The sequence below is a fragment of the Xiphophorus maculatus genome, chromosome 16 (genome assembly GCF_002775205.1).
Source record: "Xiphophorus maculatus strain JP 163 A chromosome 16, X_maculatus-5.0-male, whole genome shotgun sequence".
Lineage (NCBI taxonomy): Eukaryota > Metazoa > Chordata > Actinopteri > Cyprinodontiformes > Poeciliidae > Xiphophorus > Xiphophorus maculatus.
In genome coordinates this window covers 14,415,121-14,426,828 of record NC_036458.1, presented here as the reverse complement: position 1 = coordinate 14,426,828, position 11,708 = coordinate 14,415,121, and the positions used below count along the sequence as shown (strand labels likewise).

General features: G+C 41.0%; 2 protein-coding genes across 3 annotated transcripts; one reads left to right on the top strand and one right to left on the bottom strand.

Moving 5' to 3' along the window:
* Positions 1-1,428: 1,428 nt before the first annotated feature.
* LOC111611570 lies at positions 1,429-4,162 on the top strand. Its single transcript, XM_023348510.1, has 2 exons — positions 1,429-1,800; positions 2,061-4,162. Exons 1-2 carry the CDS (start codon positions 1,609-1,611, stop codon positions 3,771-3,773), a joined length of 1,905 nt encoding a protein of 634 aa, XP_023204278.1. The 5' UTR covers positions 1,429-1,608; the 3' UTR covers positions 3,774-4,162.
* Positions 4,163-5,997: 1,835 nt separating this feature from the next.
* Positions 5,998-11,708, bottom strand: aimp2 (aminoacyl tRNA synthetase complex interacting multifunctional protein 2). Of its 2 annotated transcripts, none has more exons than XM_005808727.3 (4): positions 11,458-11,708; positions 9,594-9,812; positions 9,143-9,377; positions 5,998-6,800 (listed from the first exon to the last, which is right to left on the bottom strand). In XM_005808727.3, the coding sequence occupies exons 1-4, from the start codon at positions 11,581-11,583 to the stop codon at positions 6,412-6,414; spliced, it is 969 nt and encodes a 322-aa protein (XP_005808784.1). In that variant the 5' UTR covers positions 11,584-11,708; the 3' UTR covers positions 5,998-6,411. The 2 variants fall into 2 exon arrangements, with proteins under 2 accessions (XP_005808784.1, XP_023204188.1); XM_023348420.1 differs by having other exon boundaries at positions 11,569-11,708.

Below are 11,708 nucleotides of genomic sequence, written 5' to 3'. Positions count from 1 at the left end.
TTATATAGAGTTATTACTCAAGTCACAAATATTTCAAGCCTTTATATCTTGTAATGTAAATTATCACAATTTAGAGATAACAAAAACAAAGAATTTAGTGTCTCTGACAATTAGAATATTGTCAGAAAGTTGAATACTGGAAACTAATGGTGGAACACCGTATTAGCTACTTAGCTTAAAACACCTGCAAAGATTTCCTGAGCCTCTGTCTAAATGCTCTCTCAGTGCAACAAAGTCATGGGAAAGACTGCTGACTTAACACATGTCAAGCAAAATCTATTTAATGGTTTGAAGGATCTTCCCAACGAGTGGAATGACTCACTGACGAATCATATTCTGTTTCTGGGACAATGTCACAATTGTCTTACCTGGGAGAAGGAGAGAAGAAACTGAACTGCATGGTTAGTAGGCCAAATTTCTTATTTCAAATGTGATTAACGTTTGTATTTCCTTTGGAAATTGGTGTCACAGAGTTCAGATGAAGAGTGAAGAAGCACAGAATCCACACTGCTTGAAGTCCAGGGTGAAGTTTTTACAGTGAGTGATCATTTGGTGTTCCATGTCATGTTCTGGTGTTGGTCCTCTCTGTTTTCTGATATCCAAAGTAAAAATCTACCTAGATATCTGAGAGCTGCTTCAGTGATCACGGTGTTACTCTGCTTGGTTGGCCAGCAAAGTGGCCTGACCTGAGACTCAGTCTATGGGGTATAGTTAAGAGGAAGATAAGACACCAGACTCAGCAATGCAGAAGAACTAAAGGCAGCAATCAAAGCAACCTTGTTACATCTCAGCAGTTACACAGGCAGATATTCTACATCTCACCATCTTGATGAAACATTTCAAGTAAAAGAAGGACCAACCAGGCACTGAGTGTCTAGAAATGAGCAGATTATTCAGAATATAATTCTCTTTAAAATATATTTTTTTCTTGATCTTAATATCTTGATTTTCAAACATTGGATTGTATTTTTGATTTCATAATCAAAAATACAAAACCTCCCCAAAAGCTTAAGCAGAAAACCCCTGCGTAAGGTTAACTAAAGTTAGACTAACTAAGGCATCTTTTTCAAAAAGATAAGAACACATAGGATTTAATTTCAAATTCTGCACAATATGTGGTTACAGGTGTGATGTGTGTTTTTAGAATAAAATTTAAAACAAATAAAAAAATTGTTCTCCAATTACCAAACTTGCTTCAAATATCTATTTATTATAGATCATGTATTTGTCTATTCAAACACGGTAATATTTTACCTTCTACCACCTAATGGTGGCACTAGGTAGCTCCAACAAATAAGGGGGAAAAAAGGTGCACCTCAAAATAACAGATACTGACTATGACGTAACAACTATGGGTCCGTTTCTTTGAGGCGCATGCGCACTTAACACACTTCAGCATTGTGCTGTTGCGCTCGCGAACAGGAAGATGACGTAGGCGTCCTCTCCTTCACCACTTGCTGAGCAACATGGAAACAAAGGCCTGCCCCTTTTTTCATGAGGATTTCTTCACAGCCAGCGTTACTTTACGTGTAATCAAGATTACTAAATCGGATTACGATACTTTTTTTGTGTTTTAGCCCGTCTTTAGCGGCAGACATTGCGTCTGAAATGGATGTGGAGCAGCATGATATCTGCGGGGAGACTAAATCGGCCATTAACACTTGGCGTTATCGCCACCATTTCACGTACAAGGCTGATCAGGGGAAAAATATCATCGTCCAATGTAATCTGTGCCTGCCGAGGGTCAATCTGCTGTCCACGTCGAAAACCTCCACGTCAAACCTAAAGAAGCATTTAGACGTAAGTTAGATAAACGCAGCGTGAATGTGAAGATCTCCAGCTCAGTTTGTATTCAGGTTTAAAAACCGAGTAAATGAATGAACAGCTCTCCTAATGAATAACGTTACACATGGTCCCATCATGGCGCTGCAGACTTTTCCAAGAAAATAAGGCAGCTGCTTGTTCGATAGTTTTGTCGTCTTTTTTTGTATTGCACAAGTTTCTAAAGTTGCACGAAGTTATATTACATCCACCCTGAAACATGTCTTTGTTTTTTTCAGAGAACACACTTGGGCTGTGAAGCCAGGCCTGATGCAAAGAGAGGGAGGAAGAAGGAGGAGTACAACGGTGAGGAAAGCAGACACTGCCAGCTGAAAAAACTCAAAGCAGAGATCATCTCTAAATGCCTGACCCAGTCCAAGATTGATGATCTCATCTTCAGCTTCATTGTGGAGGATTGTCAGTCTTTCTACGTGCTGGAGCAGCCTGGTTTCCAGAGGCTGATCACAGGTTTGACAGAGGGGCTAAAGGTCATGGACAGGGTGACCCTGTTCACCAAAGTGGACCAAGGCCTCACCAGAATGCGGGAGGAGCTGCTGGTCAAGCTCAGTAGCATCCAGTACGTGTGCACCACAGCAGACATCTGGACGGCCAACGACAGGAGCTTCTTTGGCATTACGTGCCACTGGATCGATCCGGAGTCACTGGAGAGAAAGTCTGCTGCTCTGGGGTTCCCGCGGTTGCAGGACACGATCACATACGACTCCATCGCTGGGCGGATACACGACACCCATGTGGCATACAATATTGAAAATAAGGTCCAGACCACGGTCACCGACAACGCCAGCCCTTTTGCCAGCGTCTTCAGAGAGTTTATGGCGGACAGTCAGGAAAGGGATGATGACTTTGGGTTCTTCGAGAATGTGAGAACCATCCTGGAGGGTGAGCGAGAGCAGGACATGCTCTTGTTCCTGCCCCCGGTGCAGAGATGCGCCTCTCACGCCTTGGAGCAGATCATCACTGAGGACTTTTGGCAGACCATCTCGGAGGGGCCCATGTGTCAGCTTCATTACAGCTCCATGACCAAGGTGTTCTCCATATGGAACAAGTGCCACCATCTCCAGGTCGGAATGGAAGTGGCAGAGGAGATCAGGAAGATGCCGCTGGTCGTCCCAGCTGTTGTCCGCTGGAACATGGAGTACTGTGCCGTGCAGAAGATCATCTCCCTCAGTGAGCGGGAGCTGACGGAGCTCTGTGCCCGTCTGGAGGTCACCCGCCTGCAGCCGGAGGAAATGGCCTTCCTCAAAGAATATGTGACTGTGTTCCACCCTCTCGCATTTGCGCTCGAACTCTTCCAAGCCGAGCAGAAGTGCTACCTTGGTCTCGTCATCCCAACCATCTTGAGCTTGAAGAACAAGCTTAACGAGCAGAAGGACGCAGCCAAATACTTTGGCGACGTCATCAACAGCATTGCCGTGGCGATCGATGTTCGATTTCAGGAGTTTTTCTCCAACAACGAGGCAAAGATCGCCACGGCAACGACCCCTCAGTTCCGCCTGTGGTGGATGGCGGCCTCCGAGAGGGAGGAGATGTGCTCCCTGCTGGCCACCGAGGCTTCCCAGATGGAGCCCTGCGACGTGCCCGAGGCCAACACCAGCCGCAACCTGTCCACGATAAAATCCGAGGACGACTTCTTCAGCTACGGGTCGGCGAAGACCTCCACTCAGAACCAGCAGCGAGGAGTGACGGAGGAAATCCGCAAGTACGTCGAGGGAACGGGGAAGAGCCTCGAGTGTCTGCAGGATTTCCCCAGAGTGAAGCAGCTTTTTCTCAAATACAACACCACCCTGCCTTCGACGGCCCCCGTCCAGCGCCTCTTCAGCCAGAAGGGCAACCTCATGACCTCGCAGAGAAACTTTCTAACAGACGACTACTTTGAACGCATTCAGCTTTTAAGATACAACAGCACCGTGTGTCCTTTGTTAACAGAATGACTTTTTTGTCCCAACCTTTCAGCTTGTGAGGAATCAAACCGTAATGTGCTAAATCATGACTGAAAATAACAAAACGTCTCATTTCAGGCGCTTTAGCCTTGAGGTGTTTTTTGCATTTTCATCCTCTCCCTGTTTTTTATTAGTGAAGCATACTTCTGCTCCTCCACAATGGACTAATGAAAAGAAAATATCTGATTGACAATCATTATCACTGACATTCAGAAAGAATGAGCTGACAAAAACCATCTTCCTATTGTGCTGTTTTTATGATTTTAGAAAAGCCCAAAAAGCTAAACTGAAAGGATTTTGTCTTTTTCTACAGCTGTTTAGTACGAATGCATCTTGTTCTGTATGTTTTATATCGTATATAAAAAGGCAAACAAAACATGTTTGAATGTGTCTCTGCTTTTTTTGTCCCATTTGAACTAACAAAAAGGCAATTAGCAATGAAGCTTGCTAACTTATAGTTTCAGATAGTTTCTCTATCTCTTACTCTCTCTATATAGATAGATACATACACAAGGCTAAATTAAGAGTTTGTGCATTTCCACCAAGAAATTAGCCATTTTAAATGAACTCTGCTAATTCTGCCAATACTGATCAAATATTCAGCCAGAATTGCCCTTAACACTTGTAGATGACCAAAGACTGCAGTCAAGAGGCGACTTAATGAGAGACATTGGATAGAGTATTTGTAAGGCTTTGACTTTCCATGTCTAAATCAAAGTCAAAGTTAAAATTGTGTTGAAAAAATAAATCTCCAGTTTAACATGACATTCATATCCATGGTGAAAGTTTCTGTAAAGAACTACTTGTATGCAGCTTTGGCTTCATCAGCATACACTGATTGGTGTTCATAGATGCCTGTATTTATAAGCAAGATATTCACAGATAGCAAAACTCTAGTGCTGCAGCGTCTCAAGTGTGCTCCATACCATGTGCCCAGATGTCAGCTAAGAGCTTTCGTCTTGTCAGACAGCTGCCTGGAGACCAACAGGAGCTTGTCAGAGAATACAAACACATTTCTGCGCAGGCTCTGCACGGACCGAAGCTGTCAAAAACAAAACTCTGGGGAGAATCCAAAACCATTCCACAGAGAGAATGAGAAATCATAGTTTTAGGTTGTTTCTTTTAGTGTTATTGCATGTCTGAATGTTAAGGTATGCAAATTCAAGAGAAGTCTTTTCGCATATAGCAGCCACAGAGGATTATACAGACAGACATGGACTGCTGAGAATCTCCACTTCTAACAGTGAGGCAGGATTTCACTGCACACATCAGATGATAAGAAGTAAACTGAATAAGTAACAAAAGTTATGCAGAAAATCCCAATCTGTCACAGTACAAGCTAGTGATAAGTTTAAAAATGTGTTTTTTTAAGCTAAAGGCTTCTCAATCTGTACTTTGTGCTGTTTCAACATGAAAATTTGTTTTAGCTGCATGTTTTTCGGCATACAAAATATTATTTGCCAGGCTACTCCTAAACCAAAGACCGAACAGAGGAACTGGGTCTAAAGAGGAAAAAGGATTGGAATGTGGCTCTGTGGTTTTACATTTTACATTTAATTTGGAAATCCACATACCATAGGTAGATACTGATTTTATTTTCCAGCAGTTAGCACCTCCCCACACTGCCAAAAAATACAATATCTGGTTTAATGATCATGGTATGTGTCTGATTGGCCAGCAAGCAGAACTGATCTAAACCCCATTTGGAATCTAGTTTGTCAAGATACCAGATTCAACATTGTAAGGCCAAAATAAATATGTGTCAAGCCAAAGGACCCATTAAGTCAACCTGTACTTTAACACTTCAGCAGAGCCACAGGTTGATTTCTGCAAATAGAGTCCCAACAAAGTATTGCATGCATATTCAGCACAGCACTAAATATAGGAGTTTCACATTATTGAATTACTGAAATAAAATAACTTTTTGATATATTAATTTATTGAGATTCCCCTGCAACTGTTGGAAGATCCTAAGGTTTGGTGGAGCAAATGCTGCTCAGTATTTTCTTACTTTTCATTTCATTCCTTGGTCATCATTCAGTAACATATTATCATGAAGTACATAAAGGTATTAAATGACAAAGTATATTTGGAAGTATACTTAAGTCAACCTATATTTCTGCTCCTTTTGGGCAAAGATGTGAACTACAGAAATAACCAGGTTGTTTTCTAAATAACTTAAATAAAGGGAACAAAAAAGCAAAACAAAGCCAAGTTTAAAGTTTGATCCAAATTTAAGTCTTTTAATGTTTTAAGAAAACAAATTGTATAAAGTATTACTTGTGAAAAGACCTAGTCACACCCCACACATTAACACACGTTTAGAACAGGATCATGTTAGGCACAAAGTTGGAGGAGAGTGCGTAGTCATTGTGTTTGTTTTATTACCTCCCTCAGTACTTAAACTTAGTTTACCAAGTGCTTGTCTATTCAATCCTCTCATGCTTCCCCCCGTTTAATAAAAGCAGCATGGCAGAAATAAATACTTTAACATGACTTTACCCACCGAGTCTGTCAGTACACTACAATAGGGTGGGGAAGAATTAGAAGGAGTTCAAGACATAGCTGAGATAATTTTTTATTCTAATGCCCCTCTGTTATGTTGCATGTGGTCCTAGAAAAGCCCCGGTCACTTTAGGAGGAGCTTGGCAGGACCAAAGTGGCCCAGGTTCTCGCAGGACTTGATCCAGCGTTGAACGTTAGCGGCAGTGGCGGATGTTGAGCCGTTCTGCGACAAACAGCAGTAGCAGGCAATATCGGCCAGGGAGAACTCCGGCCCACAGAGCCAGGGGGCATGACCCAGAGCGGAGCCGAGGGCCTGCAGGACAGCGGCCCGCTCCTTGGCGCTGCCATCTGCCAGCTGGTAGAAAGCAATGTCCACCCAGGTGTCCACCAGCGTAGCCACAGCGGCGTCGCTGGGGTAGGGAGCGAGTAGCTTGAAGAGGAAGCGTGCTACGTTGGCCTCGCCCTCAATGGGACACATGTTGCGGATGCTGAACTTCATTTCCAGTTTGGGAACTGTGAACAAACACGGAGAAAAAAGAAACATACAGGCGCTTTTCAATAAATCCAATCATCACCAAGAAGGTAATTAATTTCAGTAATTTAACTGAAAAAGAGACGTTCATGTACATTCAAAACATAGAATGACAATTTACAAGTATCTATTTATTCATTTTGATGAGAGCTAGCTGCTCATTAAAATTCTAAATTCAGTTTCAAAGAAAATTTGAAAATCAAATAAAGTGTTTTCTGGTTGAAATGTACGTTCACATATCACATGAACAACAGCATCAGTGCCAGAAGGCATGAAGACAATCTCAGGTTGCTCAAGATGTTACCTGTGCACCTTTTCGTGACCACACTTTTTCCTTCCATTCAATTTTCTAGTAATATGCTTCAACAAAACCTTATGAATATCCAGCTGCTTTAGCAAGGATTTAGGGTTCTTAACCCTTCTTATGGAGGTCAATTAGTGTCTGCTGGACAACTGAAGGTAACACGCCTCCTCCTAGTTTTATTTCATAATTTAACTGAGAAAATGAAATGGGACTTGTATACCATAATCATTCCAGTCACCAGAATACCACATTTAAAAATGTATCTGTAAGTAACAAATCTATTCCCTTTTTAAACTTTTGATGACAGCATAATGTCAACACGTACAGGTAAGAAACAACATAAAATATTCTGCTGTTTTCCTCATTCTACTCCTTTCAGGTAGTTTTGTTCCTGATAATTACAGCCATCGATCATATAAAGTTCCACCTCTTAATCACCCCACAAAGCAGCTGAAAACCTACTTGAAAGCTCATGTCTTTTTGTTTCTTGCAATTACTTTGACCTGGTAAATAGTACGGTAATTAAGTTTTATAACATCAGACAGGCTGAGCAGCAATCTGCCCACATGCTTTCACATGAGATTACATCCAAATTAAACAGCACAGATGTGTATTACGCCTGTGTGGTTCAGCAGAGAAGAACCGCACAGGCTTAGTAGATAGATTTCAGAATACTCTCATGCATTAGTGCAGAATTTAAAATCATATACGCTGTGTTTTTTTATTTTATTTTACTTAAGACATTTTCTGCCCTGACATTTGAACTACATATTTTACTGCCAACTTAGTTTCATGAAATGTGAGGCACAAAATCTGTTTTCCATCACAACTGAAAATGGCAACATGGAAAAATATTAACAACTTTATCCCTGCTTCCAATTTGCTCTGTTTTTCTGGTGTTTTCTTGGTCTTTGTGATGTTATTCCCTCATGTCCTGTGGGAGACCTGCGAAGCCTTCACAAAATACACTGAAATTTGTGGCTGTGACAAGTTCAAAGGGTATGAATACTTTTGCAGGGGACTGCAAAAACTCTTCACATTGCAAAAAAAAACAACGTGTAGCTGCATGATAAATTAGAATTTACCATTCAGCATATTTGGACAATCAAAGGACGTGATATGACAAGTTCCAGTCTCTCACCAAATATCTGGCATGCTAAATCTAATGAAGGAGCCGCTTGTTGACTTGAGATGTCAGGAGCAGTAGCAGCTAATAAGAAATAAGAAATGAAAAGAATACTACAGCCAACAAATATACAGCAAGAATAGAGGAGAGTGAATAAAGCGTGGACCAAGAAAGCTGTTTCCTATGTGCAATAATATTACAGCCTCAGGAGCGTAAACACATGTAAACAAAACAGATTAAATCTCAAAGAGCTACACGGATGATGGTGTAACCACATAACACTTTTGTGCAAGAGAACTGTAGATGACAAAAAATAATAAGTCATGGGCTTGTGAGTGTCCTCAACAAGGACAATAAGGAACTAAATTTTATTTTTGGCTGGTCTGTGGGAAGCTTTTTCCAGTCCGTTAACACTATAACAAAGATTTTGAGTGATAATAGGGCAGGATCATCAAGAAGAAAATGGAAAAAAAAATTGGTATTTGCAGGTCTGAGCTTCACAAAATCTCTAAACAGTGTATTTCTACAAGACCTGCACAATGTGCTGCAGTCATTACTGTAATATCAATAGGTGTAAAATGGAAATACCAAAGGACTTCTTGGATGCAATATTTCAAGTGTTGTGCATAAAAATTCAACATGCCAACAATATATTTTGCAGGTTTAGTAGACTTTCACAGCGTTCCATTCCTACACCTGTTGTTTACTTTTAGAGGAAGCTAAAGCTCAGAAAAACGTAAGCTAATTTTGACAAATATTACTGTCATAGCATTGAGAAATAGTATTCCAATTCATCTTGTGCAGTCTTGATCTCTACCCAAATAAAAAAATAATCTTGTAGTCTGAACCTGGCTGAACATAACTATAATGAACTTGTGTCAGTGCCCGCTTACCATCCTTCCATATGAGGGTGAAGCCCAGCTGGAACATATGGCGAGCGTAACTGTCTGCGTGTTTGGGTCCCAGGCAGGACAGGAGCTGTGGCGGCACGCTGCTGACCGAAGAGTGGACGTGGACAGTGGAGAGAACCCGATAGTGCTGACACAGCAGGCTGTGGAGAACCAGCAGCGTGAGGGGAGGCTGCGCAGGGTTTGCATTTATGACGATGTCACGGAGAGCACCCAGGTCCTAATTGGACGAAGGAAAATGTGTTGTTAGTAATAAGTCGATTACTCTATCCACAAATGGGAAACTGTCTGTCCAAATCCTCTAATATACCAAGACTACTTCTGATATAGATAGGGGGAGCTACTGTAGTTGGTAGAATCTTACGATTTCTCCAAAATCTAAAAGCCCTAATGGAACAGTAAGCTGTACATGCTATGACATGCATCACTTCTCTACCTTCCCCAGAAGTGCGTCAAGATTTTTAGTTGCTTTAAAGATGTCACAGCTGGAGCTCTGTGAGGAGAGGCTGCTGCTGACAGTCACATCCAGATCTGCATCTGGGGTCGTCACAGTCTTGGCGAGGCCTTCCACCGCCGCTTTCAGCTCGTACAGCTTCCTCATGATCTCATCCTGACGCGCCTCCAGAGCCCTGACTGCTGGGTCCACGTCGCCATTCTGGAAAGACAGAAAGATGTAGTTTAGCTTTTTAAAGCTGAAGTGACTGAAATTTAACCAATACATTAACATGACGACTAACAATAACAACAACTCCCTAAATACATAACTATTAAAAAAATAAGAAGAAGAAGAAAAACTTTGCTGAAGTTTTGCATGCCTTGCTAATTACCTGATCTAGATACTTTATAATTTCATAAGGGCCTAATTTTTGGAATATGTATATAAATAAATAACACATTTCCATATTAGAGTTTCCATTATAGGAAATATCATTAAATAGTAATTAAGGGGAAGCTTTAGATGCTACACATTTGCTGGACAGAAAGGAAAAGAAACACTTGGATATTGCTGCAAAGGAGCACCGAGAAGGTTTTGCTGACAACGCTAAGTTGGGTAAACTGGTCCACAGAGCAACACTGATAAACAGGGACTAGGCAGCAGTATTTACAGGAAGCTTTGCCTCCATCTTTAACTCTTCCATCAGAGGAATGGCAACAGCTTCAGGAAAAAGAAATGCGTGTCTGCCATTTTGGTGAAAATAAAATTAAACTATAAAAGTACTTTATTTAACACACTGTTACATCACAAAATGTTGTGTTCTCCTTAAGAAAAAAAAAAAGAATTGACATTTACATAAAGCTGTAATTAGAACAAGCATAGCAGGGAGGTAATGTTTCGAAAACAATTTGAAAAACAATGCCAAAAGATTTGAGTATTACAAAGTTCAACACTGTAGTCTTGGAACATTTTTTCAAGTCATAAAAAAACAACAGAAAACAGAGAAACTTGTTCAGTCGGAGTATTCTGCAAGTCAGCTGTTCTACCTTAAGAAATGCATCTTGTGACTAAACCTGATCTACTAAACCAACAACAAATTAAATACAGTGTGCCAAAGATCAGAAATGATACACTCTGTTTGTCTTTAATGATGGAGTGTTAGTTTTAGTCACTAAAGGCGTTCATTTATATATATATATTTCACATTGCTAAATAAAACAACTTAGAAGCTAAAGAACTGTGTAATTTTGGCATTCTTACGTTCACCATAAAACATTGCAGTGTTGATTTTCTTTCTGATCCTATTTAAGTAAACGCCGATTATAACCATGATCACAGCAAACATCCATTGAGAGATTTATTATTGAGCAGAAAAAAATCTCAACCAGCAGTTATCTGGGTGATAAGATGCAACAACAAATCTGTGAAAAAGCTCACCTTTTTGACACAGTAATACATTTTTCATCAGCAGCTCAGTATCCCTTCTGCAGAAAGTGATCATTTCTTAGTGGGCCAAGTTAAATCTAGGTGGTGACTTTTTTCACTTTCATTTCCTTAAAACCACACACGAAGTTGACCTAAAAGATAGATTTTCCTATAATCTTTAGTCACTAAGGTCAATCATTTAGCTTTTGATAATATAATACTCCCATAATCTCATGACTATGTAGAGCACTGGTTGCATCAGCCAGATTTGACATATTCACAGTCATGTAAGCTCAGGAAGCTAACTTGGCTAAAAATAAACAAGCTGGGACGAACGCATACCAAAACACAACAGGGGGGGGGGGGGGCACAATGTTATAATTGAGGCTTAATAGCTCTAAATCCTGAAAATGCTGAAATTAAACCAGTAAGCGGTTACCTGAAGCACATGGTCCAAGCTGCAGCTGTTCTCTTGCCTCGTGTGGATATTTGATAACTTGTACATGCAGGTGGGCAAATCAATCTTTATGTCCGGAGAGACGGGCTTTACCTGGTACATGGACATGGCGGAGCACACTCGGACCTGCGCCAGGGACAAACACTTAAAACACAAAACACTAAAACCCTCGGAAGAGGTGTGACGTCGACAGGCAGCGAGTGCTGCTAACACGCCTGCACCGGAAAGAGAGG

What these genes read in the sequence shown, in the direction of transcription:
- aimp2 (XM_005808727.3), bottom strand. Translation starts at nt 11,583, where the DNA reads ATGTCCATGTACCAGGTAAAGCCCGTCTCTCCGGACATAAAGATTGAT. An exon ending in GCTTGGACCATGTGCTTCAG is followed by an intron (nt 9,813 to 11,457) that starts GTAACCGCTTAC and finishes CTGTCTTTCCAG; the next exon opens with AATGGCGACGTGGACCCAGC. An exon ending in CACCCTCATATGGAAGGATG is followed by an intron (nt 6,801 to 9,142) that starts GTAAGCGGGCAC and finishes GTTTGTTCACAG; the next exon opens with TTCCCAAACTGGAAATGAAG.
- LOC111611570 (XM_023348510.1), top strand. Translation starts at nt 1,609, where the DNA reads ATGGATGTGGAGCAGCATGATATCTGCGGGGAGACTAAATCGGCCATT. An exon ending in ACCTAAAGAAGCATTTAGAC is followed by an intron (nt 1,801 to 2,060) that starts GTAAGTTAGATA and finishes TGTTTTTTTCAG; the next exon opens with AGAACACACTTGGGCTGTGA.